General features: G+C 35.7%; 1 protein-coding gene across 3 annotated transcripts in view; it reads right to left on the bottom strand.

Annotated features, from left to right (window-relative positions):
• diaph2.L (diaphanous related formin 2 L homeolog) overlaps positions 1-25,186 on the bottom strand; it is a 774,648-nt gene that overhangs the window by 319,466 nt on the left and 429,996 nt on the right. For all 3 annotated transcript variants that reach the window (XM_041572752.1, XM_041572751.1, XM_018229885.2), the window contains one exon: positions 9,704-9,833. In XM_041572752.1, coding sequence (XP_041428686.1) covers positions 9,704-9,833 — 130 coding nt within the window. The remainder of the gene's footprint in view (positions 1-9,703; positions 9,834-25,186) is intronic.

A 25,186-nucleotide genomic window follows, 5' to 3' on the forward strand; every position in this document is an offset into this window, starting at 1 on the left:
ATTATAAACATATATACCAGAGGTGAGACCGCAACCCCCCTATTGATACTAGAGTAGATTTGGACTACTGATTGCCCCCCATGTCATATATCAAGGTTAGAGAAGGATTGGAATGAGCCCCTGTTTGTATTTTCTTTATTTTCATTTGAATTGTATAACTAAGAAGGGCTGTGTCCCCTGCAAAATAAGACATTTTTGAGGAGGTTTCAGTGTGTGCAGTTCCTTCTTGCTGTCCCCTTTCCACTTCCCCCACTCCTGGCCATCTGCTGCAAAAGGGGCTAGGGACTACAGTAAACCCTGTGGGCCAGACCTCCTTGCAGTTAACAAGGGCCAGGGCTAATTTCTATTTTGCTAATGGCATTTTGGAGGAGCATGATAGTAATTTTAGGCATATGCAGAATTAAATTAGTCCAGTATTTTTTTTGCTGCCACTATGGTCTCAAATAGCTTAACTTATTTTGTTGTAACCCATAGCTGTATCCCTTAAACAATAGAAATTGTTTCTTAAAGCAAAACTGCACATGCACTGTAAATATTTTCAGTGTTCTAAAGGGCCAGTGCACTAAAACTGTGTTGTTATTATTATATAAGTGAATATATTGTTATTTTAAGTTTTACCTGTTTTTGAATTTGAGCTGATAATCTATTTTTAATACTGTGACTTATCTGAGACTAATATTTGGGCTATTGCTAAAGGAATCCTCTAAGGACCTTCTTAGGGAACACTTTTCAGACCTTGTATGGAAATTTTTACAGACTAATCTACCTCAACATGATATTTCATGATGTGGCCCTAATAAGTGCTTTTAGCAGCCTTTAAGAAACCATTAACAGTGCAGCATCAAAATGCTGAGGACTATAGGAATTGTAGCACTGGAAAGAAATGTAAATAAGCTGTAAAATTCTCTTCACGTTCCCTTCAGGCAGACTGAAAACAGCACAATGAAACCGTCAAAGAAGTGAGTTCTTCATTGTCTTGCTATGTTATTACTTTAAAGCTTTCAACATTCTAGACTATACACATGCAAAACATGTCTGTTTCTTTATTGAGAGCAAAGCTTTACAGCCAAGAACCTTCTTGCAGTTTGAGGTCTGTCTCATACAGTCTCTCTTTGGTCTGCAAAATAACAAAGTATCTCAGAGATCAATCTAAGAATTCTGTATAGCATAATTGGGGAAATAATTAATTTACATGCAATGAGTTTGAAACATTTACAGTGGAATTACTTTTGACCTTCTGTTTGTCTGCATGAGCTTGACTTATTTTGTACACAATAAACTCTGCATCTATAATGTTTGGTGTAAAAGTATTTTAGTATTTAGTAAGCTAAGTTATGGAGTAGACCATACTGTCTTAGCTTTGTTACTAACATCCACTCTAGTCCAATAATGCAAAGCATGTAGTAAAAGCATACACAAGAACTAATGGTCATGTTATAAAGTTGACTTTTTGTGCAAGGCAACATCTTCTTAGAGAGACAATTCCTAAGAATCTACTCACAATCTAATCATGAAGAAGGTGCTAGATTGTACCACCTATACCTACAGTAACCTAAAGTAACCAATGAGCAATTAGCCTTTTTTACTTCTAGAGCAGTTACAATAGAAAAACAATGAACATACTGGTTGCCATGGTATGTCACATAGAAAACAGTACAGATCCTCCTTGTGCTAACTGGTTTTAATATTTTTTTGTTAAGAAATATAATAAATCACTGGTCTCATAACAAAAATAATGCCTTATTTAAGAAGAGTAAGCATAACATCAAAGGATATTGTGATACTATAATCTGCAACTAGTTGAGATATTGGTATAGTTTATGTGAATTTGGGCTGGTATGGGTGTGTATATAGATGCACTCGGGTTCATTTGGAGGGGTTGAACTTGGTGGACTTTTCAACCCAACCTAACTATATAACTCAATCAAAACATCCCAATTGTACTTGAAAAAGTTAAAGGGAAAAGAAAAGGATGGCCAACAAGCTGGATAGTTTTAATCACAATAACCATGAACAAGCTGAGAAACCTGAAAATCTAAAAAAAATACATAACATTTTGGAAAAAAACATCTGCAAGGTTGCCAGGATTTGAAATCAACTTTACGACATATAATAATAACTAATCTTCCTGGGTGACATTTGCTTTAGACAAGCCATGTAATTATGATATTTTGAGTGATATCCAGCTGTTGGAAAGATACATTTTAGTGACATATTTAAAAATGACACAAGATAAGATTTTCTGTTTCAGGTTTCAATATAGCTGGAGTAATTATAGAGCTATATTGAAACCTTACAGGCTTCTTGAGTTGACAATGGAGACATTTCAAAACTATGTTTGCAATAGTAGCCACACCAAATAGTTCCTTCATCATCTTTCACCTGTTTCCCTAATACTACAGTTATTTGTAAAATGTTATACTGTATGTAGAAGAGTGGAATGGCCCTTGTGGCGTCCACTTGCGACACACACCTCTGCCATCTCAGTCAAGTTTAACTATTGGCACCATACAGTGACCATCATCCTGTTACCAGGGAAAATGTGTTGAGCTAGGACAATTACAGGGTTGGATAATGTAGGAGCTACAGTACTGTCCTGTTTGGGTAGCCATGGGGTAGACAAGGTTTTAATAATCAATGAAGCCCTCAGGATATTGATTGCTGACATCAGTTTGGCTTTGTGTATTAGGCTGGACTATAAACTAATGGTGTTAAATGTATTTGTTCAATCATTGCTGGGCCAAACTGGACAGATGTCCCATGCAAGCCACCCTGGGACACATGAATGGAGTTGAGATCAAGCTGTGGGGGGGGCATCACTATCATGCAGGATTTGAGGATCTGAACTAGGGGTAAGAAGACAGAAGAGGTATGTGCCTAGTGCCACACACACACACACACACACACACCATTGGGCCAAACTATGTCATAGTCCAAGTGCATTAGGGAAGCATGAGATAGGCAGAGGTGACATCCTGAGAACTGGAAACAGACTCTAGCCAGTGTAATGCACTTTGTATTAAGGCACATGCCACACTATTCTGCCATGGTGAACTCTATCTATGTAAATTTAGTAAAATCTAAACTTAAAAAAGACAATTTGGCTGGGAGTGTTAGGGTGAATCAGGATGAGTATGGCTAGGCTGGAGAAATATAGATGTGGCAGGCAGGCTTTAGTGCAGAAGCATGTAGCATCTACAGCAAAAATAAATAAATAGTTATGGGTGAAACGCATTGAAGTCAAAGGGCGTCAAAATAATTTTGACACACGTTAATTTTTGACGCAATCAACAATTTTTACATTGGCGACTAACTGGTCCAAATGCATTACAGTCAATGGGCGTCCGAATAATTTTGATGAGGCAAATTTTCCACATGGAAATTTGCCGCACATTTGTGTCTGGCAAATTTATTCGCCCATCACTAGAAATAAAAATTTGACTCCCCAACAGGGAAAAGGTAAAAAAAAATATCTGGCACAAACCCTATATTTTTTTAGGCAAATAACAGACAGACTACTCATTAGGAGTCCATCTTGCTATGAATCAACAGGTTCATCTGTGGGAGCCCATGAGCACCGGTAAAGGCAACCCCTTAGCTCAGAATATTTACCTAAATCAACCTTGGAAACATTAGTTTGACACTGTAATATTCATTAACAATATGCTGTATTCAGTTCACAGGTGAAAAAAAGAAATATATCTTCAAGGTCTGAAGATCTAAGTGAAGAACTAGTCCCACCGGGCAGTGTCTGGATGAAGAGATGAAAGACAGTCCTCGGGTATTGGACTCTGCATCTTATTTTGAACAGAAAACTCTGAATCACAGCTGATTCCTCAGAGCGGCCGGCTTTGGGGGACAGCCTTAATCAAATGTCATATTTTACATTACCATTATGATCTTTACAGTGGTGGTATGAAAACTTTTATTGGCCACTAGCATATTCTGACATATTGACATTTCTGACCTTGGAGTGTAGACAGAACCAGAGATAAGTTTTCTCTCTGCTAAAGGAAATAAGTATAAATCACGCACATATATTTAACACATTTCTTCACTTTACTTATCTGTGACTAATACAGGAAATTGATCTCAAGCAAATGTAAATGAAAAAAGCTCATGACAGCAGCAGTTCCTGACCTCTTCAATGCATTTAAAATGATCATTATAACACTTTACCAAATGGATTCAGCATAGTGAATGAATACATACACAGATATACATTTTCTTTTATAACTTCGGGTTCCAGACTATGTCCTTAAGCTTTTGCAGAACTATACTTGATGCTTATGACAGTTGAAGTGGGCATCCATGATTTAGAAAGGACTTAACCTTAACTACGCCTATGTTTTAGGTTTTCTTCTCTTACCAAACCTTCCACTTCAGCCCCACAGATACCCTCTCCAGCAAGTTAAGTCCACAGAAACCAAACCTTGGGATTCACTTTAATGGACTAGGAAACCCCTTGACATCCCTGGCCAATAGAAAACAGCTTCAATTCTACTTTTCTGGCGATGATCTGAAACTCATATGTATACTTTAGGCATAAGAAGTCAGACATCATGATATAGGATCTAACTTTTTGTTATAAACTTTAAAAAAAAAAATGATTTATGTAAACCAAGCAGAAACTTGTTAATTTTGAATATGACTGATGAATTGTGTGCTTTTAATGAATGTATGCAGTAACAGCAAATTGACAGCAAATTGATAGAAAGCCCATCTTTTATCGCACAAAACAGAATACTTTTAACTTAAGTGGAAGAAGTATTCAAAAGCCTAGGAATTATAGTAGGCTCATATTAATATGATTTTCTTTCCATCAGACGCAAAGGTGTTTAATTAAACTTCACTTGCCCACTTGGTTTAATCCCTGGAGCCAACCTCTAAAACACTGGAGGTTCTTTTTTTTTTTTCCCAAAACAAATTCTAAAAACCCTCATAGGCGTAAAGAGTTAGCCACAGGAGAAAGCCAATAAAGGATTTATCAAATATGCCTGCTGAACCAATAAGCCTATGCAAAGTGAATTCAAATATAGAAATAGAAGAAACAACTTTACAACTAATCCTAAGAAAACAAATTACTGAGTATTATCAAACCAATACAATGGCTTTTGTGGAATTAAAATTGTTGAATATTTGAGAACGTGAAGTGCACATCCAAAACCAAACAAAAATCAACATTTTGTAAAGCAACATCTAAACATAAATCAGATATTGTTCCAAAGTGCAGTGACCCAAATAGCTTAATGGTAAGCTAAGATTCAAAAGTGGAATTTTGCTAAATCTTGATATTAAGGTCTCTAAGCTGTCCATATGCTTCACTAACAGGGCATATTTTGTTAACATCCTCACAGCCAGTGGATAGCATTTCTGTCATATAGCACTGGGGTCCTGAGTCAACCTTGTGGTGTGGGCACTATCTGCATGTTCTCCCTGTGTTTAAGTACTGCAGTTTCCTCCCACACTCCAAAAATATACATGCAGGTTAATTGGCTCCTGATTAAATTGACCATAATGTGATTGACCGCTGTGATATGGTCCATGTAAGCTCTATCGGGGCAGGGACTGATGTGAATGATTTATAATCTCTGTAAAGGATTAAGGAATTGTGTTGCACTATAAAAATATCAGAAACTAGAATTTATTTGATATTTGGATTTTTTTTAAATAGAAAACCCTAATGTTTCTTTGTAAATGTAGAATCTATATACTGTAGGCCAGGCATGTCCAAAGTCAGGCCCGTTTTCAAATGTACACCGGCCCTCAGCCTCCATCATGAAATTAATAATAATGCCAGCACAGTGCAATCAGGAATCTCCTAGCTGTAGCAGCAATATTTGGGCACATTAGTGAAATGATCTGCCACTTGCTGCTGCGTGTGTGCTGAAGGTGTTAGCAAAAGACACATACTGGCACGTAGCAACACGCTGCTTCACATACGTCTTTAGGGCTGAAGGTGCAATAGACTTTCTGACGTGCCAGTACAGTAAGCTAAAGACGTATGTATCACTACATACCATGGTGTCAATTTTGACACCAGCGTTAAAGTCAGTGGGCGACCGAATAGTGTTGACAATTCCGGCACGTCCAACTTTTTTTGGCGCGTCTCAGGTTTCCAAAGGGTTCATTGACCCCATCTAAACACATATGCTCTGTAAAGCTACAAATGTATTGTTATTGATACTGTCAGGTCCTTTCCTATTCATATCACAGTTATTGTAATGGTTGCTGGGATAATTTGGCCTCTAGCAACTAGACTGCTTAAACTGCAAACTGGAGAGTTGCTGAATAAAAAGCAAAATAGCTCAAAAACCTCACATAATAAAAATGAAAAACAAATTGCAAATTGTCTCAAAATATCACTTTCTATGTCATACTAAAAGTTTACTGAAAGGTGAATAACCTCTTTAATCCTTTTTGTCAGCAGATCAATTGAATTGGGTCTGTGTAAAGAAGAAGGAAAGCTACAGAGGCCGTTTACTGCCAATAAATTAGTACAATAGTACAAGCTATAACACTATATTTATTCTGCAGAATGCTTTACCATACCCAGTTAAACAGCTCTAGAAGCTCTCTCTGTTTGTTTAGGATATCAGCTGCCATATCAGCTTGGTGTGACATCACTTACTGCCTGAGTTTCTCCCATGAACTCCTTTAACCCATTTAACTCATTTAGTCCCTATAAAATCGAGCGACACTCGATCGTACGACTTATGCTCCAAAAGGCGATTTTACCTCATTTTCACTGTGAAAACGTGACTTTTTCGGATTACCTAACGAAAACCCAGACTTTTTCATCCAGCGAAGATCACAATGTCAAGAATCAACTTCAGGGATATCTGCCATTGACTTCTACATGACCTTGACAGGTTTAAGATGGAATATTTTCAGATTTGTAGCAGCTTTGGGGTACGATAAATCTCTAAAAATTTTAGTTTTTTTACCCATAAAATTTTTTTTCCCCCTTATGATACAAGTTACGGAAAGATCCCTTATCCGGAAAAAAAACAGAGTCCCAAGCATTCTGGATAACAATTGATTTCCATAATGATAAAAGTGGGTTATACATATACAATTATTTTATCATCTGCATTGTGTTCAAATTAGACGCATTGAATTGCTCAGGGTAACACTATGAATGGAGACTTGATGATTGAAATGGGAAATAGTATTTCTGTACCTAATAAAGACCAAGCTTCCTTTTTCCTCGCCAACAAAACTTTTCCATCGAATTCTCGCTCCTTTGTCTTTGCCTAAGCACAGAGTCAATGCAGCATCAATAATAAGCTAAACCATGAAGCCTGTGTATTTGCTCGGTGTAGGAAGAACACCTTGAAGCACATGCATTACTGAGGTGTCTTCGTTTTAGATTTCATTATTTTTACACATGATAAGAAAAGGCACATTGTGTTTTAATCTATTTCTGTTGAAATAGCATCTTGATTTTTGCAAAGCATATTTCAAAAAGTAATGAATATTTATTAAGCGAGACACTCTGTATCTGACATTTAGTAAAATGTAAAAGTAGCGATTCGCAGGCAACTATTGATTTGCGGAACGATTGCCTGGGTCGTCTCATTAATGACAAATACCTAGCGGTTATGCTGTCTGATGTACATGCACATTCTAAGAATAGGCAAAAGGCAAGAAAACCCAGATCTTTATCAGTCATGTCAACTCCCACGTCCGTCAGCTAGAACTGAACTACAACTACCATCACCCACTGCAAGCAATAGTTAATTGTACTTTGTGGGAGATGCGGGTAATTATTATCTGGAGGGTAATGGATCTGACATATTTAATATATGATATGGGTTTGAAGGTAAGCATCTACACTCACCACACTCATATAAATCAGGTTTGAGGTTTTCTTTTTACAAATGCTATTCCCTATAGCGAACACACAAAAAAACTCTGCATTTAGATTGAATCTGCTCCAGTCTGCAATCCAGTGACGGTGTCCACAGCTGACATTTCCATCAATTAATGTTTATTATTAACTTTCAGCAATTTATTACCTAGAATTTCCCTGAAAAGATTAAATGAAAAGGCCTTTTCAAAACTACAGTAGTATCAGTCAACAATGTAGTTCCTTGGTATCAATGGGGCTTGTAGAAAGGCACAAACTATCCAAGCATTATACTGGTAATCATTAAATACCCTTATTAGCATAAAACCTACTTACCATTCAATGCAAATTATTACTTCCTATCAACAGTTAAATGGAACTACACTGACCATAACTCCCAAAAACGAAATAGCTTGTGGGGAAATTTATCAAAGTTCAAAGTGAAAATTTAAATTTTTGAATTGAAATTTTTGAGTTTATTTATGGCAAAAACTGTTCATTTCAACTAGGGAATAATTAAAATTAATTTGAGTTATTTAAAAAAAAATTCAAATAAAATATTTGAAATTTATCATACACTTAAACATGTCAAATTGCTGTTTTAGCCTATGGAAGATGTCCTGGGATCAATTTGGAGTTGTTTGCAGCCTTCCTGACATTCAATTTTTTTTTCAGAGAAAAAAACTCGAATCAAGTTTTTAAAATTCAAATTCGATTCAAGTTTGCATTGATCATATTCACTCATCTTTGAAAATTTTTATTTTTTTTAATAAATATTTATTGGTCGAAGTTCATGGGAGTTTATGGGAGTTATATAACTCCCATGAATTCGAAATTCAACCCTTGATAAATCTGCCCCTTGGTGTCAATAGGTCAATTTCAGTGTGTGTGTGTTCATGTACATTTGTGGATGTCATTTGAAATGCCCCCCCCCCTCCATCCTAAACATTCCTATAGCACATGTATTCTTTAACAATATGTTGAGAGAGACACTTTAGGAACCAAATCTTTTTTTTTTTTTCAACTGAAATGAAAAGCAAACTGTTCATGTCATTTAAGTTTGGTCCATATATAATAATTTACTACAGTAGAATTCATACTTCATTAGCGAAAAGGATCCTGCAATCAATACTGACATTTATGAATAGTGATTGGCGAATTTATCCCCCAGGCGTGAATTTTCAGCAAATCTCTGCATTTCGAAATTCGCAAAAATTCACCAGCAAAAATTTGCCTGCGTCAACATTTTTTTTGATGCCGGCGACCCATTTTGATGCCGGCGAATTGTCTCAGAGAATTTTTAGCCCATTTCACGAATTTTACCGGAAATTTGTGAAGCAGGAAAAATTTGCCCATCACTATTTATGAACTAAATATAAAATGTATGCATATTTCCATATTTTCATGCTGACCATTATTCATTATCATAGCATAATAAATATAATATAATAAACATATTATATACATGCAGCTGAAATGGACAAAAATGAAATAATACTAGTGATTTGTAAATCTGGGTGTTTTTTATTGCGCCATAAATGCATTAGAGTCGATGAGCAAATATACTACTGTGTTTTTTGACAGCAAAAATGTTCATCCCATGTTTTGCAAAAAAAATGGTAAAACTCTGAATTTCACTGCAAATCCATGCCTAGCAAAAATGACTCTTGTCCATAATAATTACATTATTCTTTACATTTTCAGTATTAGAGTTTCATAACATGAGCTTGTACCAAACAATGGAATTTGCTTTCTACAAGATGGTCTTTACTGTACAGTGCTGAAATATACTGTATTCATGTCATAGGCACATTGCAATTATAAACATAGAGCAAATGGGTCATTTCTTACCTTTGCTTGCACTCTCCACATGTTCAAGTTCATCAGGAAATTTCAAAATTTCCTTAAACCTTTCCTCACAAAGTTCAGCCAAGAAATGCAGCAAGGTGGTTTTCTGGTCGGAAGATTTGGTATCTCTGATCTGTTGGTTTAATAGCAAGAGACATTCAATTATGTTCTTAATTGTATAGAAACCATAGGTCTTACTTTCAAGTTCCCGGGTGCAACATTTCCAAAATCAGGCAAAGAGCTGATTTACTTGTTAATCCACCAAAATCCACCAAAAACAAAAAGCCTACTATTTTCAAGTAAGAGTAAACAGTTCATGAGTCATTACCATGTATCATCATTAATGGTATAGTTGTATTGAAAACTAAGCTACCTTCAACGGCAAAAATTGCTGTGGTCCACACAATTTTGCTCAATGGCAAAAATGTCATATCAAGTCAGCTTAATGTATCCCCCCCATGAGACACCGAGGTTTGAAAAGATGGAAAGAAATGTTAGTAACAACCAGAGGAGCCTCAGGACTAGTGATGGGCGAATCTGTCCCATTTCGCCGAAAAATTGCGAAACTCCAAAAAAAATTCCAAAATGGTGAAAAAGTCAAAGGGCGTCAACATTATTTGGATGCGCTACAATTTTGACATGAGCGACAATTTTTATATGCACAACTCTTTTTTCCAAATGCATTAAAGTCCGAATAATTTTGACGAATTTTTATGTGGGCAAAAATTTTTACACATATGACTCTTTCGTCCAAATGCATTAAAATCAGTGGCCGTCCGAATAACTTTGACGAGCAACAATTTTTTTTGTCGCAGTAAATTTTCCCACAGCAAATTTTTGTGGCAGTTTAAAGTTATCGTGGTTTGTGCTGGGTTTAGCCTGAAAATTAGGGTTTTTTGGGCAAAAACCCGACAAAATTGAGCGATTCATGAAAAGAGTGCAGTGTAATGTTTATCTAGAACACTTCAGAGCTTAGTAATTCCCCCTTTTTACAGTATTTTTCAGTTTTGGAAACACTACTTACCACTTCTAGATAATGTATATCACAACTCGGATGCATGAAAACCTTCATATTTATATTCAGTAGCTCCCTGCATTCATACATCTTTTGGAATGCTTTTTATACTTGTTATTTACCATTGCAAAATGAATATGTATTTTGATAATTATTGATACATAATACATTTTAAAGCCTTTTGGTTACTATAAAAACAAAGAATTCATTCTAGGATTTGTGGAAAACAAGTATCATTTGATTCATTCCACATTAGATTGCAAGCTCAAGAGAAGATAGTTGCCACTACAGGTTGTGTGCAAATCCAGTCTTTGTTAAATGAATGCCAATTACCTTGAATGTAATTATGCAGCCTCAAAGGCACAAAGAATGGAAGTGTATTGAGCTAGGTAAGTTCAATGTACAATACCTATCATTTGCCTGTAAACAACTCAGGGAAATTATATACTGTTTTTCCTGGCAAATTTTATAGTATGTAATACCGCTTAGCACAAAACCATTTTCACAGTAAAATCAAAGGTGATTACTGAGCAGCCTGACAAATGTGTGCATGACAAGAAAACAGACATTAAAAAAAGCTTACATACTGCACGTCAGCTAAATAACTGTCTCTCTGAAAAAACTGTTCAAAAAATATTGTGCCAAATTTAGATCCAATGCCATGAAAGCCTTAATAACAAACCACCTACCCAAAGGCATTTTTTTTACCATTTATAGGAAATTGATATTAGTACAGGTATGTGGTGTGTTATCCAGAAGCTCAGGACCTGGAGTTTTCCGGATAAGGGATTTTTCTGTAATTTAGACCTCCATACCTTAAGTCTAGTAAAAAAACACTGAAATGTTAATTAAACCCAATAGGACTATGCTGCCTCCAACAAGTATTAATTATATCTTCGTTAGGTGTTATTATTATAAAGATAAAGGAAATCATTTTAGAAACTGAAAAAGTTTATTTAAAAAAAAAAAAAAGTTAATATATGGGAGATGGGTTTCTGGATAACATACGTGCATTTCCACAGAGGATTAGAAGGAAAAGCTAAATTTCAGATGGTTTTGTACAAATACCAGAAATAATGAACTAGCAAATATAATGTTTGCCCTGCCTCTCTACATGAATTTTCATAAAATTATATTATACTGGTATTGGATCTATTATCTGGAAACCCGTTATCCAGAACGTTCTGAATTAAGGAATAGCTGACTCCATTGTATACAAATAATCCACATTTTTACAAATTACAATACCTTGATTTTCTAGTAGACTTAAGATATGAAGATCCATATCTGGAAAACCCCAGGTCCCAAGCATTCTTGATAATAGGTCCCATACCTGTGTATATATATATATATATATATATATATATATATATATATATATATATATATATATATATATATATATATATATATATATATATATATATATATATATATATATATATATATATTATGTTACACTAGCCCTTTATACAAAAGTTGTATCATAGGAGAAGGAAAGTCATTTACCACTTGGGGTGCCAAATGTTAGTCATCCCCAAGTGAATGTATTTACTTACCTGAAACCCCCAGGCCGATACTTCTATCAGCAGAAAACTGCACCGGCCCAGGGTTATTCCAGCGAGCACCACGGATCGATCTTCTTCTGGCTTCTTATTTATTCTCACGGCTGCATTTGCGCATTAGAGTTAAAAGCCGACCTTTAACTAAAAAGTTGTCTTTTTCATTTTATTTCGCATGCGTCTGCCTCGGGAAATTTGAAGAAAGAAGAAGCTGGAATAGAAGCACTCCGTGGTGCTCACTGGAAGGCCAGTGCACCAGCCTGGGGTTTCAGGTAAGTAAATACATTCACTTGGTGGTGCCTAACATTTGGCACCCCCAAGCGGTAAACAACTTTCCTTCTCCTTTAATGGTCTTGGGCGACTCACTCCAAATCTCTATAAATGTGGAAATAACTAAATACCTGAATGTAATAAACTTGAAATGCAATCTCAAATACTGCCAGCTATAGAATATAACTTTGTAGACATTTAGCAAGTAAAAAACAAACAACGCTCGTCTGAACCTAGAGAGAGAGGGAGTGTTAATCCTTTTATTTTTAAACTGAAAACTGCATTTTTACAGGTGCTAAATGCAATAACTGTTACAACATCTGAACATTGTAATCCTCTACAGCAGATTTCATTTCAAATGAATAATGAAAAAGCTTAAAATCAAGGCAATAAGATATCGTTACATTCATTTAAAAGCTAGCGTAAGCCTGAAAAGTGACTGATATAAATATATTGGTGCATGTAAAAACTGAAAGGTGCTAACAGAAGTGTTATAAAGCACTTGTAATTGGTCACGGAGAACAGCTTATGTCCCCCAAGCCCTGTGCACACTTTCCATCAGCAGGTCTTGTGCTCTTGGGCCCATCTAAAGTTGGGTACGAAATGCATAGGGCCCATGGAGATATTCATTTGTTAACTTTATCCATAAATATTGCTTTCACTTTCATATTTGTGGCCCTGTGCATTCCATAGAGTGCTGGGTGGCCCATTTCTGTCTATCTGCAGAAATAATATACAACTACCATATGATCTCAGTAGAGAGAGAGAAGGGGATTTTGAAAGAACATGGTAACAAAATTAAATTTATTTCCCACACAGTCTTGTTCATTTATTACAGTTATGTTTGGAAAAATGAGAAATAGCCGATAATTTTGTTTATGCTTTGGCTCAAAAACAACATATTATATTAATATATATTTTTTTTCTTTTGGACAGCTTCCAAAGTTAGACCTTGAACATTACATTTGTAAACAACAGAAGACTACCTCTGTTGCTCTTGCCAAGAATTTATTGTAGCAGCAGGAAACTAATATTGCGTTTATAAAGTATGTGAGAAAATGTATTCTAATGAAGGACTCATATGGAGCGTTTACCTGCTGTCTGACATGAAATTGAGAAATGCAATGCGTACGATGCGGGTAATAGACTTGAGAAGCGCATGGCGTTGTGCCCACCATAGATAGATTTTGCATGCGAGTGTTAGCACGGCTCCTGTTTTAAATTCACCCTGCTAGAGGATAACAAGTAACCGGATTTGGAAACTTTAAAAAATTTGATATACAAGAGTATATTCAGAAATGTGAAGAGATTTCCAATACCCTAGCAATAAAATCATATTTTATCTCTCTGTGCCTCCAGTATAAAAATTAAATCAACTCCCCAGGGCAGATCCTCACTTTGTCTCATATAGCTCAGTGTCAGTGAAGAAAAACAAAGAAATTAGAGAGAGGCCTAATGCGCAGCACTTCTATAATCCCAAGCACTTAAAGAGTTTCTTTTGCCAAAGCAGTGTGATAAAATAACAGAGCTGCAGTACAGATTTGCTGTCTACAATATCATTCAGTATACTGCATCTGTGGTTAGATATACCAATATAATTAGCTCGTATAAAAATGTCCGACTCCTTCTTAATCTATTCCGATGAAAATCCTACTGCGATTACACTGATCATCTTCCTTTAAATCAAGCAAGAATCCCATCCAGGAATTTCTACATAGGCCAAAGTGTCAGTTTATAATCCAAGTAAACACGATTAGCATATATAAACTGCTGTTAAAGCCCCGATGTAATCTACTATCACAAGCCAGACATCATTACACAGAACTGTGCCGTGCTTCCAATAATATATTTAGGCAAATTAAATACAAGAAAACCAGAAAAGGTGGCCATACACTTGACAATGTTGATAACGACTTGACGACCAATCACTGATAAAACCACCTTAAAGGGGGTAGGCAATATTGGGCAGATCCAACTGTCTGGCCCTCGACCCATGAATTAATTGTAGAATCCATTTCTATCTATAATTAAGATTTTGGAGAACCAGGGGGTGCAAATAAGTATATGTACTAGTGATGGGAGAAAAATTAGCAAATTTACCTCGAAATTGGCGAAACAGTGAAAAATTCACAAAACGGAAAAGGGCGTTAAAACAATTTTGACGCAAACGAGAATTTTGACGCAAACAATTTTTTAAAAAAAAAAAATGCACCAAAGTCAATGGGCATCCGGAAAAATTGTATGCGTGTCAATTTTTATGCACATGATCATTTTTCTACGCATATTAATTCGCTTGCAGCAAAATGTGGAAATTTGCCGCAAATTCGTGTCTGGTGAATTAATTCACCCATCACTAATATGTACTCTTATACATATTGATATTACAGATTTATTAATTGGAGAAACCTCTTCCATATGCAAGTAAGATTTTGGAGAACTAGGGGTGCAAATAAGTATATGTACCCTTTTGTACATGTTGATGTTACAGATTAATTAATTTGGAGAATCCACTACCACCTGTAATTAAGATTTTGGAGAACCAGGGAATACAAATAAGGACATGTATCGTTTGGAACTCTTTCCCGTGTATGTCGGATTCTGAAGATTGCACACCAATCACCCAGGATCTGATATGGTGGTACAGTAGGTTCAGAAGAGGAATATTTACAGTGTTTTGGGACTATTTATTAACTCAAGTGTTCTAAAATAGATACAAATGTTGCATATATTGACACCATTCATTACATGTCCAAACACTTATCTTGAACCTTACACCTTATATTTTTGATGAGCACCATTGTGTTCATTCTGACTTTTTTGGTGAATCATGTGCAAGTACACCTATTAATGCTGGGGAAACCAATAACTACAGCCACCATAAACATGGTGGTAGTTCTAGATCAGTGGTGCCCAACCAGTAGCTCGTGAGCAACATGTTGCTCACCAACCGCTTGGTCATTGCTCTCAGTGGCCTCAAAGCAGGTGCTTATTTTTAAATTCCTGGCTTGGAGGTACATTTTGGTTGCAGAAAAACCAGGTGTACTGTTAAACAGACCCTCCAACATAAAAACAACCCATTTTACCTTCATTTTTACAAAAGTGTAAAAAAAGACCCTATGCAACGTAACCAGTTTTTTTTTTTGTTTAGTGAAAGCTTCCTCTAGTCATAAAACAGAAATATGCAAAGCTGTATTCATGTTTTGAAGTAATCATGCGTTTTGGCTCATCTCTGTTCTAGCTGTATAATGATTTGCCCAATAAGTATTCATTAAAGATTAGTGCCGGGGCCTATTCATTTATTCTCACCACATTTAATCATTGTGCAAAGGACTAAATCCGTAAAGTTGAGTCTGTAATGGAAAACCAAACCACAGCTGTGTCTGTACTGAAGTAACAAATACTAATGTAATTGGAATTCAGTGGAGGTATGCCGAGCACTTTGTAATGATGTTAGAATCAAATCCCTCTATATCACTCATAGTGAAAGCTGAGCAGGAATTCTTAGAAATGTAATGATTTCCTGGGAAGTTTTCACAGCTATTGATGCTAACTGTGTGCCTAGAAAACAACATTAAAGGGCAAATAACCCTGGAAACAAAATGATATGCACTATAGTTCAAAACAATTCCAGTTTGACAAATTCCATGCTCCCATAACCCGTTCATGCCCCATTGCTACTATATCTATCTATCTATCTATCTATCTATCTATTCTATCTATTCTATCTGTCGATTACACTGTTTTTTCTACCAATTACCCTCTTTGGGCAGAACATTTCTGATTTGTAGACCTGGAAAGAGGAGTACAGCAGAACATACAGAGTATGCTGTTACCTAAACATTTTAATACAGAAACCACAGAAGTTAACATGTTTGTAGCAAAACCCCATATCTATTAGAGGTTATAGGGTCTATATCAAGGCACATAACTGTCATAATATGCATAGATGCTGCTGACTGAAACTTCATAGCAACATTCTTTCCTGTGCAATGTTCCTTCCCAGGCTATTAGTGATGGGCGAATTTGCGCCGTTTCGCTTCGCCGAAAAATTTGCGAATTTCGCGCGAAATTCGCAAAACGGCGAAAAATTTGCGAAACAGTTTTTGGCGCCGGCGCCCATTTTTGACGCCGGCGTCCGTTTTTTCGGAAAAATTTTTTTTTTGACGCCGGCGAATTTTTGCCGCGAATTTTCGCGCCGTTTGGCGGCAAAACGCGCAAATTCGCCGCAAATTCGCCCATCACTACAGGCTATGGCTTTACAAACCCCAGTTTTGCACTGAAAAATTAGCTGCCTTCGACAATGATTGATTACTTTGAGCAAAACGCCCATCAGGAACAAGTTATTTTAGAGATTTCGCTTTGATAAAATTGAAAAAAATGGGGGGATGTGAGGGATTGTGTTGGTTGGTGCGGGAAGTGTGGCCAAGCATTTCTACCTATTAGCGTATAATCAGTTGTGCTACAATGTAAAGGTTGGTAACATTGCTCCTTCAACAGCTGATATACATTCTGCCAACCTCAGTCTCCCCGGTGCATTCATTTTCCACACCTAACCCCTATTTTTAATGAAAATATTATATATTTTGTTGGACATATTTTCTCTCTTTTTTTACATGACTATATTAAACGTTATGTTGTCATTTGTTTAATTGAGTTCTCAGGACATAACAAGGTGGGAGGGTGCAGCTATATGGGTCATTCCTTTTTCGTTTTCTTCCTTATGTGACACAGAAAAATAAGTTGACTGGAGAGCAAGCCACATCTATGGACCAGCAAGGACAGCAATGTGGTGCATCATTGAGAAGGTGATCAGTAATAATCTTGTTTGAAACTGTGTTAATATGTAGGTCCATATATGCTATATAATTTTAAGGGGTTACTGCTTTATGATTATACTGTATTTGTCCCTATTATTATTAATTGATTATAAAGTAGATGTTTTGCTAAATGAAATACTTGGTTAACAAATTGAGCTACAACTCTTCCACTCTGCTATGGTTAGGCATTCTCTTAGGCCAGTAAAGTGTCAGTCATAAAGGAGGTCTCTCTACCAGACACTATTGTCAAGCTTATCTTGAGGGTAAGTGTTAAAAGGAAACTTCTGATGTCCAAATCTATGCATCATTTCTTTATCTGATCAGATTCTCCCAACCTGAGTTCAAACGAAGGGTCAAAACTAGAGGATTTTTTCCTGAAATGTGCATAAATATCAAGCTGAAATAAACTGGTCTTTATCACAAGTATCAACACATTAAAACTTGGCCGGTCATATAGGGGAAAGAAAATCGAATACACAGCAAAAGCCAGAAGTCACTCAGCTATCAATGCCTTGTGCAATCAAAATAAAATCTGCCTGAGCTTGTGCTTCATTACCCCAATCCACTCTCTCTCCTTGTAACCTTTAGTATATGTTCTGCACCAAAAATTAAAACCAGTGAAGTGAGTGACTAGGAAATCATCTTTACAACAAAGCATTTCCTTCTTTGTCCTAATCACTGCTTTTCCCTCTGATCATCTTTGTGTATTCAGAGAACAGTTAATATTTAAGTAATCATGAATGCTCCAGTGCATATATCAAAACAGCTTCCCATCCCTTGCCAGTTTTGATGCGGCACATGAATTCTAATGTAGCTCTGCTTTATTTAAACAAAATTAGGTTCTGTGTTCAATGCCAAGGGTTGTTTACAAATCATTGCTTTCTTCCATAATGCCACACATAGCAATACAGCATCCAGAAAGATAATGCATTTTTAAGGATACGCAATTACCATAAAGCCATTAGCTCTGTTGCTATTACTTGACAAACTTAATACATACTTTCTCGACTGTACTTTCATGCTTGCAACAGAAAAAAAGCCTTTTATGATCATCCCTGACAATGATTTGTTGAGGTGCAATTTATATATGAAAGAAGCCTTCAATGCCTGTAATTTATTGGGTGTTCCAAATGTTCTAAAATTTAGAAATGCAATCTTCATATGTGGCTAGAGCTGAATGTATGTCAAGTGAAGCAAAAGCATACTCACTTGTAGCATTCATGCACATCTATATCTAGGATTAGCGTTTAAAGTGAACATTATAATAGTGGTTAAACAGGTGACCCTCGTTCTTTTTGAAAAGGGCAACCAATCAATATCTCATAATCTGCTAGTACTCTGCAATGGTTTAAGTCTTAGGGTTGACTTGACATTCAATTTATATGCACATCTCATTCCAACAGCCCTATCCCATTGATCATGTTCACAACTAGGTGGATTCATAGAACACATTAGACAGGGAAAAATAAGTGCATAACGTGACAATGAATAAGAAGACAAAAGGCATTGTATCTAGTGGTGGGTTACATCACTTCTCTAACACAAAATAAGTATTATTTAAAACAGTTCCATTAGATAATAGTTAAAGAGGGGTGATCACATGGTCATTGTGGATACACTCACACTCACTAAGAATTCAGAGATGTCCTAGTAGAAGAAAACACTTCTACTGTAAGTTCTATAACTATAAGTTCCATGCAGGATGCTGCAACTTTGCTTAGTGATTTGACTAGATTAAAAAACAGGGCAGCAAACTGGAAAATGAGGGTCACTGTTGATAAATGCAAGGTTATGCACTTTGGCAGAAATAATATAAATACAAGTTATACACTAAATGGCAGTGTGTTGTGGGTTTCCTTAAATGAGAAGGATCTAGGGGTTTTTGTAGATTAAAAAATGTCTAATTCCAAGCAGTGTCATTCTATGGCTACTAAAGCAAATAAAGTTCTGTCTTGAATGAAAAAGGGCATTAACTCAAGGGATGAAAACATAATTTTTCCTAGTGATACTAAAATCTACAATGAATATAGATATTGGTATATATAGTTTCATTGGGTGTTTGTGTAGGTATGTGTGCTGGGATTCATTTAGAGGGGTTGAACTTGATGGACTTTGGTCTTTTTTCAACCCAACTTAACTATATAACTTTCTACATTTTCCATGGACACCACTCATTTTCCTCGTACAGGGCCTTGGACTCTTGGGACCCAAACAGCACTTTTGAAAAAGAAACGTCATTAAAGCCTCCTGCAAAAATAGCTGCAGTCACGCTAATGGGACAAAGCAAACCTACTGAAAGAAAGCAACATTTCCAGCTCAGTCATCTAAACATAAAGCAAAATAATGTGACCTATAAACTACCTATAGACAAAACATCATAGGCTGTAAGCCTACCTAAATAACAGACACATCTGCATTATAAATAAAATAATCAAGAGTCTTGGATTTTCCCATTCAGTGGGAATGAGTGCCATAATATAGATTGGAGTTCCAGATGTAATTTTACTTTTTCCGAAGAATTTGTATTAGCTACTGATGTAAGTAGTTACTGGTCTGATAAGGGGTATTTAATGTTTCCATAACCCTTACCATAGCCTTACTAAATGAAAGTTTAACTAAAAATAATAATTTACAACGCTAAAAAAAAAGATATTAGAGTTGCCATCACTGGCCTCTGAAATTAATGGTTTCCAATGCTACATTTCTCAGAGTAAACAGAACATTCTAATGTGTAAAGAAGATCTCTTTTTATTTTGGTGAACATCCATTATCTTGTTTTCTTACAATATATTGTGCCAGCTGCAGCATCCTAATTTATTCCCTGCGGCCTGTAAAGTCCCAGAATAAGTGAAAAGCCTGGCTGCCCTCTTGCTTATTCAACAGTCGAGGAGACACAGGGGCCCAACAAATAACCATGCCAATGTAAAATGTTAAATGAAGTATAAAAATGTGCCTAATTTTAGATATAGAGATAGATGGATAGATAGATAGATAGATAGATAGATAGATAGATAGATAGATATTTCTGAATGGGAGTTGATTAAACTGTACATTCTTTAAGTTTATACAAATTTATATGAATTCGGGGCTTGATATAAAAATATACAGAGACAAACATTTCAATTTGACAAATATATAATGATCTTCAGCGAGAGTGAATGAATACCTTTTATATGAAAAAAATCTGTCATTTTTATGACCCCATTACATTTTCTTTCAAAAGAAAAGAAAAAGAATGTTCCTTGCAGCCTTCTAGTTTACCGATGCTGATGCTGTACAGTTTGGACATATGAAGGGCATTGGTAGATTCCTGCAAGTTCAGTTCATGATGACAAGGCCACTCATCAAGAAGGTCATCAAAAAGTTTCTGCCATTTGTGGCCCTGAAGCAAGCTCGTTACAAAACAAAACACAATAGAAGATGACACATATGCTTAAAGCTGACAAACGGTTCACCTATACACGCATCAAGCAAGGTTTTCTAAGTCAACCCCTATTGTTGTGTTTTCTTTTCACAGAAATGTACTGAATAATGTTTTGTCTGCCTCATGTTCTTAAGCTTTCTCTAGTCTTAAATCCAAAGTGCCTTTTTTTTTACTCTGCAAGAATTTGAAAATTAAGCTGTAAATGTGTAATTTCATTGCAAGGAATTTGCTACATTGGGGTATATTTATGAAAGAGTGAAGGTAGAGATCACCAAAGTCTGCTAGAGTGAAATACCGCCTCTCTCCATTCATTTCTATAGGATTTTTAAAGGCATATTTAACAAAGGGTGAAGTTTAAAGTCTTTAAAAATCCCATAGAAATGAATGGAGAGAGGCAATATTTCACTCTAGAGGACTGTGGTGATCTCTAACTTCACTCTTTGATAAAAATACCCAATAGTGTTAATGGAAAAACTATTTTTTTCATGTATGTTAACAAAAAAAAGAATGGTTTCCAAAATATCAATGACTGTCCTTAACCCTTTTACTGCAGCAAGAACATTGAACTTCATTTGCACTTACTACACGGCAATTCTGGAACATTTGGTACTTTTAGTTTACCTACCGTATGAAAACTGCATATATAATACAGATTCCAGTCTCTATCAACATATTATGGAAGCTTAAAGCATTTTGTACAACAACATAGGTTGTATCCGTAATGCAATATTGATCAATAAATCTATCACCCAATTCTAAGGCAATGGGAATCCTGCCTAATTTGTGTAAATCTGCTTCTGTATTCTTGGTTCCTAAAACTGTAATTGGAATCTTTCAACATATTTGTTCAATCACCGAACACTAAGCAGCTGTATGTCCTCCTTACAGTGTAATATAATGAAGTCACAATCCCACAATAATTTCCTCAAGTAAGATAAGGGCAAGATGACTGACAAAGTGCTATGGGGAAACTCAATGGTGACTTCTCCTGCAACTGTGATTACATTTTTGGTCAGTAAATATCTCATTCGTAAAGTCTCTCATATTTGTGATTTTGTTTTTGACCAACTTCTTTAGAGAAATGGGGGCATATTGGGGCCTGATCCCTCAGTGATCTTCACAATAGAAGTGCAGCCATACACTATAACTCTGATTCTAAATAGAGTATGCTTTGAACAATTTAAAGAAATTATACAAATTTACCAGCATCAATACTTATAAAGGAAAATAAATGTTCTCATAAGCAAACAGTAGTGTAAAAGGGTTTTATAGAGGGCACAATATTGACGCTGCACATGTCATGCATCAGTACCACTTGTAAAAAGATACTGAGTAATAATAATTTGGACCTTTAAGTTACCATTACCATGAACGGCAGCCACTGTACTCTCAATGCACATGTGTAAATATGTTTGTGTCTTATACAAAGCAGACACAATATATATATTTACAAAGAAAGACACACACCTCCAGTCGCACACAGCTAGGACTCTCATGCCTTGACAAAGGTCAGGGAGATGATACATTGAATCCTCTGCAGAGACTGTGATCTCTTTTCATTCATGAATCATTTATACTTTCTCGATGATAGAATTCCCTGGTCCCTTTCAGCTCTATCTTTGACCTCTTAGGTGCTGGAGTTCACAGATGCTTTGAACTACAACAATAAATTAAGATTATTCCCATTCCCAAGGGGATATGAACATTTCAGGGAAAATCTGGGATTATTTTAAATAAGAAATGTAATTCAAGCAGTTATTATTTAGTTGAAAACATAAACAGAGAACTAAAGAACAGTATAACCAATGTAAAGTACTATGCAAGGAGAGATCATAAGGTCCACTAATTCTTCAAAATGTTATTTTGTTCCTTGGTTCTATTTAAATGGCAAATTTTGAAATACATCCAGTTTGGCACATTTTCCTTGTGCCCAGGAGACTATAAGAGTAATTTATGAAGACAAGTGCAAGGGTGTGTTTGCAAGTTATTTTCAATGCTTCCATCATCATCTGTTATAATAACATCTAGAGTACTTTTTATGGTTAGAGTAATTTTTTTTATAGAATAGAGTTGATGACCAACCTGGTGCTCAGATATGTGCTAGCCTGACAGATCTGAAACTTCCATATTATATATATATTCCAGAGGAGTGTTAAGGAGAACCAGCATGACCTTCTAAAAGAATCTAAAAACAGATGTCATCATAAGCAAGAATTTAATTCATAGAACTTCTCAACTAAAGATGTGTAAAAATGTAAGTGTCCGTTGAGCACATGTAATAAAAAAAAGCTTAAAGGGCTGTTTATAACTCGAGCTATAACTGGTTTCCAAATTATTCAGAAAAACATTTATACTTTTCAGTTCACCCTCATTTTAAAGAGAGGTATAAAACCTGCTTCGATTTTTTTTCAGACTTCTTAACTACTGAAATTGTCTTGAAAACTCACAATAATTGCATAGACCATTGTTTTATACACTATTCACACCAAACTAATTGGATTCAACCCTGCTGGTTAATACTTAAATCTAAAATATTTTTTTCTTACTAATGAGAACTTGTTGCATTCTCTGAGAGAATTTTACTGAGCTTTTACATTAAAGGTTCTAATTGCTCTCAGAATAAAGTTGGGAGCAGATGATGGGGAACTACCAAAGCAGAAAAACTTTAGTGCTTCAGAATCAGGCAATAACAGGTATGTTCTTTAGCATTGTAATAGAAGTAAACTGCTGTAACGTTCAGGCACAGGCTATAGCAGTCAAAAAATTAAAGAAACCCAGTTATGTAGCGGTAAAGTTTCGACCACCTAACCTTTTACATGGTGGGTCCAGGTGCTCAGACCTTGAGCTTGGAGAACAGAATCAGAACTAATACACAGTATACTGGATGGAACACATCCAGATTTGTGCCAGCCTGTATCCTGTGTATTAGTGCAGGTTATAGTAGGAAAGGTTCAGGATTAGTGAAGACAACAAAATTCAGCAAATCATTAGCCAAGATCTTCTCAGGAATAATCTCTCAATAGAACTTCAACTAAACAACAGCATCAGTTGAGGCTTTAAATTATTAATATTTATGCCAAGCACCACCTAATGTGATTCAACGCAAACTGGCACTCTAGCCCCAGCATAAGTTCAAAGATGTCAGCGTCTTTGCACCAGTGGTGGAAAAGATGCAAACACCTGTGCCAGAGACCAGACCAGAGATACACTTGATCTCATTTGTACAGTGAAAACCTTATTTTAATATCAAATATAGCAAGCTCATTACAGTTCACTGTAATAAACAATATTACTTAGCTTTACTTACATATGGCTTGAAACGCCAAGATGAATATTACAAATGCAAATTAATTCATCAATAAACATTCTTCTGACCTAAAATGAAGTTTTTTGTTTTTTATAGAGAACTAAGGGGACAACTTTAAGTTGTGTTTAGATCCCTATCAAATGTACCATACATTCAGGACTATTATGTCTCCTCCCTCATGTATAGATAGATGATGGAGGAAATGTTACAGTATTTGGCTCCTAATAATTTAAAAGAAATATAAAAATTATACAAAACTGTCCCATTATGCCTACTAGTTCTCTAAAGAAGGTAACCAAAAATGTTCAGATGCAAGAGAGCTCACTAACGATTCATTTTGTTGACCAGCACTTTATCAGTCATCCAGCTGTTATCTTATATACACAGATTATTGTGTGATTAATCCCCCATGAAGAGGGGGAAATTACTTGTTTAGTTCCAGAAAAAATTGTATTTAACATTTCCAACTCTATTTTCAAAAGCAAAAATATGAAGCCAGATTTATTCAAACCAAGTAGGATAGAATGGTTTAGTGGAAAACTTTGGTTTGGTTTTCTGTGAATGTACAAAATGGTTAGAGGAGTGGCTGAGATATTTTTGTATATTTCAGCCTATGTTTTTTAGAACAGCATCAGAAAGGTTGTTCCTCCACTCAATATTTTAAAGTATTTACACCACATAGCTCCCCATGATAGTTCATTCTGGAACAGTATCAACTCTTCAAAAATATGATCTGATAAATAACACTTCCCAGAGTGTTCCTAAATTCACCATTTTACAGATGTAGTATTAATTTGATGTATTCTAAACTTTAAAGTATGAGATGACTAAAGTATATTTCCTTCACAATAAAAACGAACTTATCTAAAAGTAAACTGATAAAGTCCACCCTATACTTTATATACAAAAAATGTGGCACTGTACATAAATTTGAAGAGATCTTGAACTCTTTTGCTAGTTTGAATATTAATGGTGGCAACACATTCTAGTATAAAGGAACACTATTTGAAGTACTTTTACTAGCAATTACAGTATATAATTCATGCATGAATGCATTTGGGACATTTTTATCACTAGTGTGTCTGTTTCTA

The sequence above is a fragment of the Xenopus laevis genome, chromosome 8L (genome assembly GCF_017654675.1).
Source record: "Xenopus laevis strain J_2021 chromosome 8L, Xenopus_laevis_v10.1, whole genome shotgun sequence".
Taxonomy (NCBI): domain Eukaryota; kingdom Metazoa; phylum Chordata; class Amphibia; order Anura; family Pipidae; genus Xenopus; species Xenopus laevis.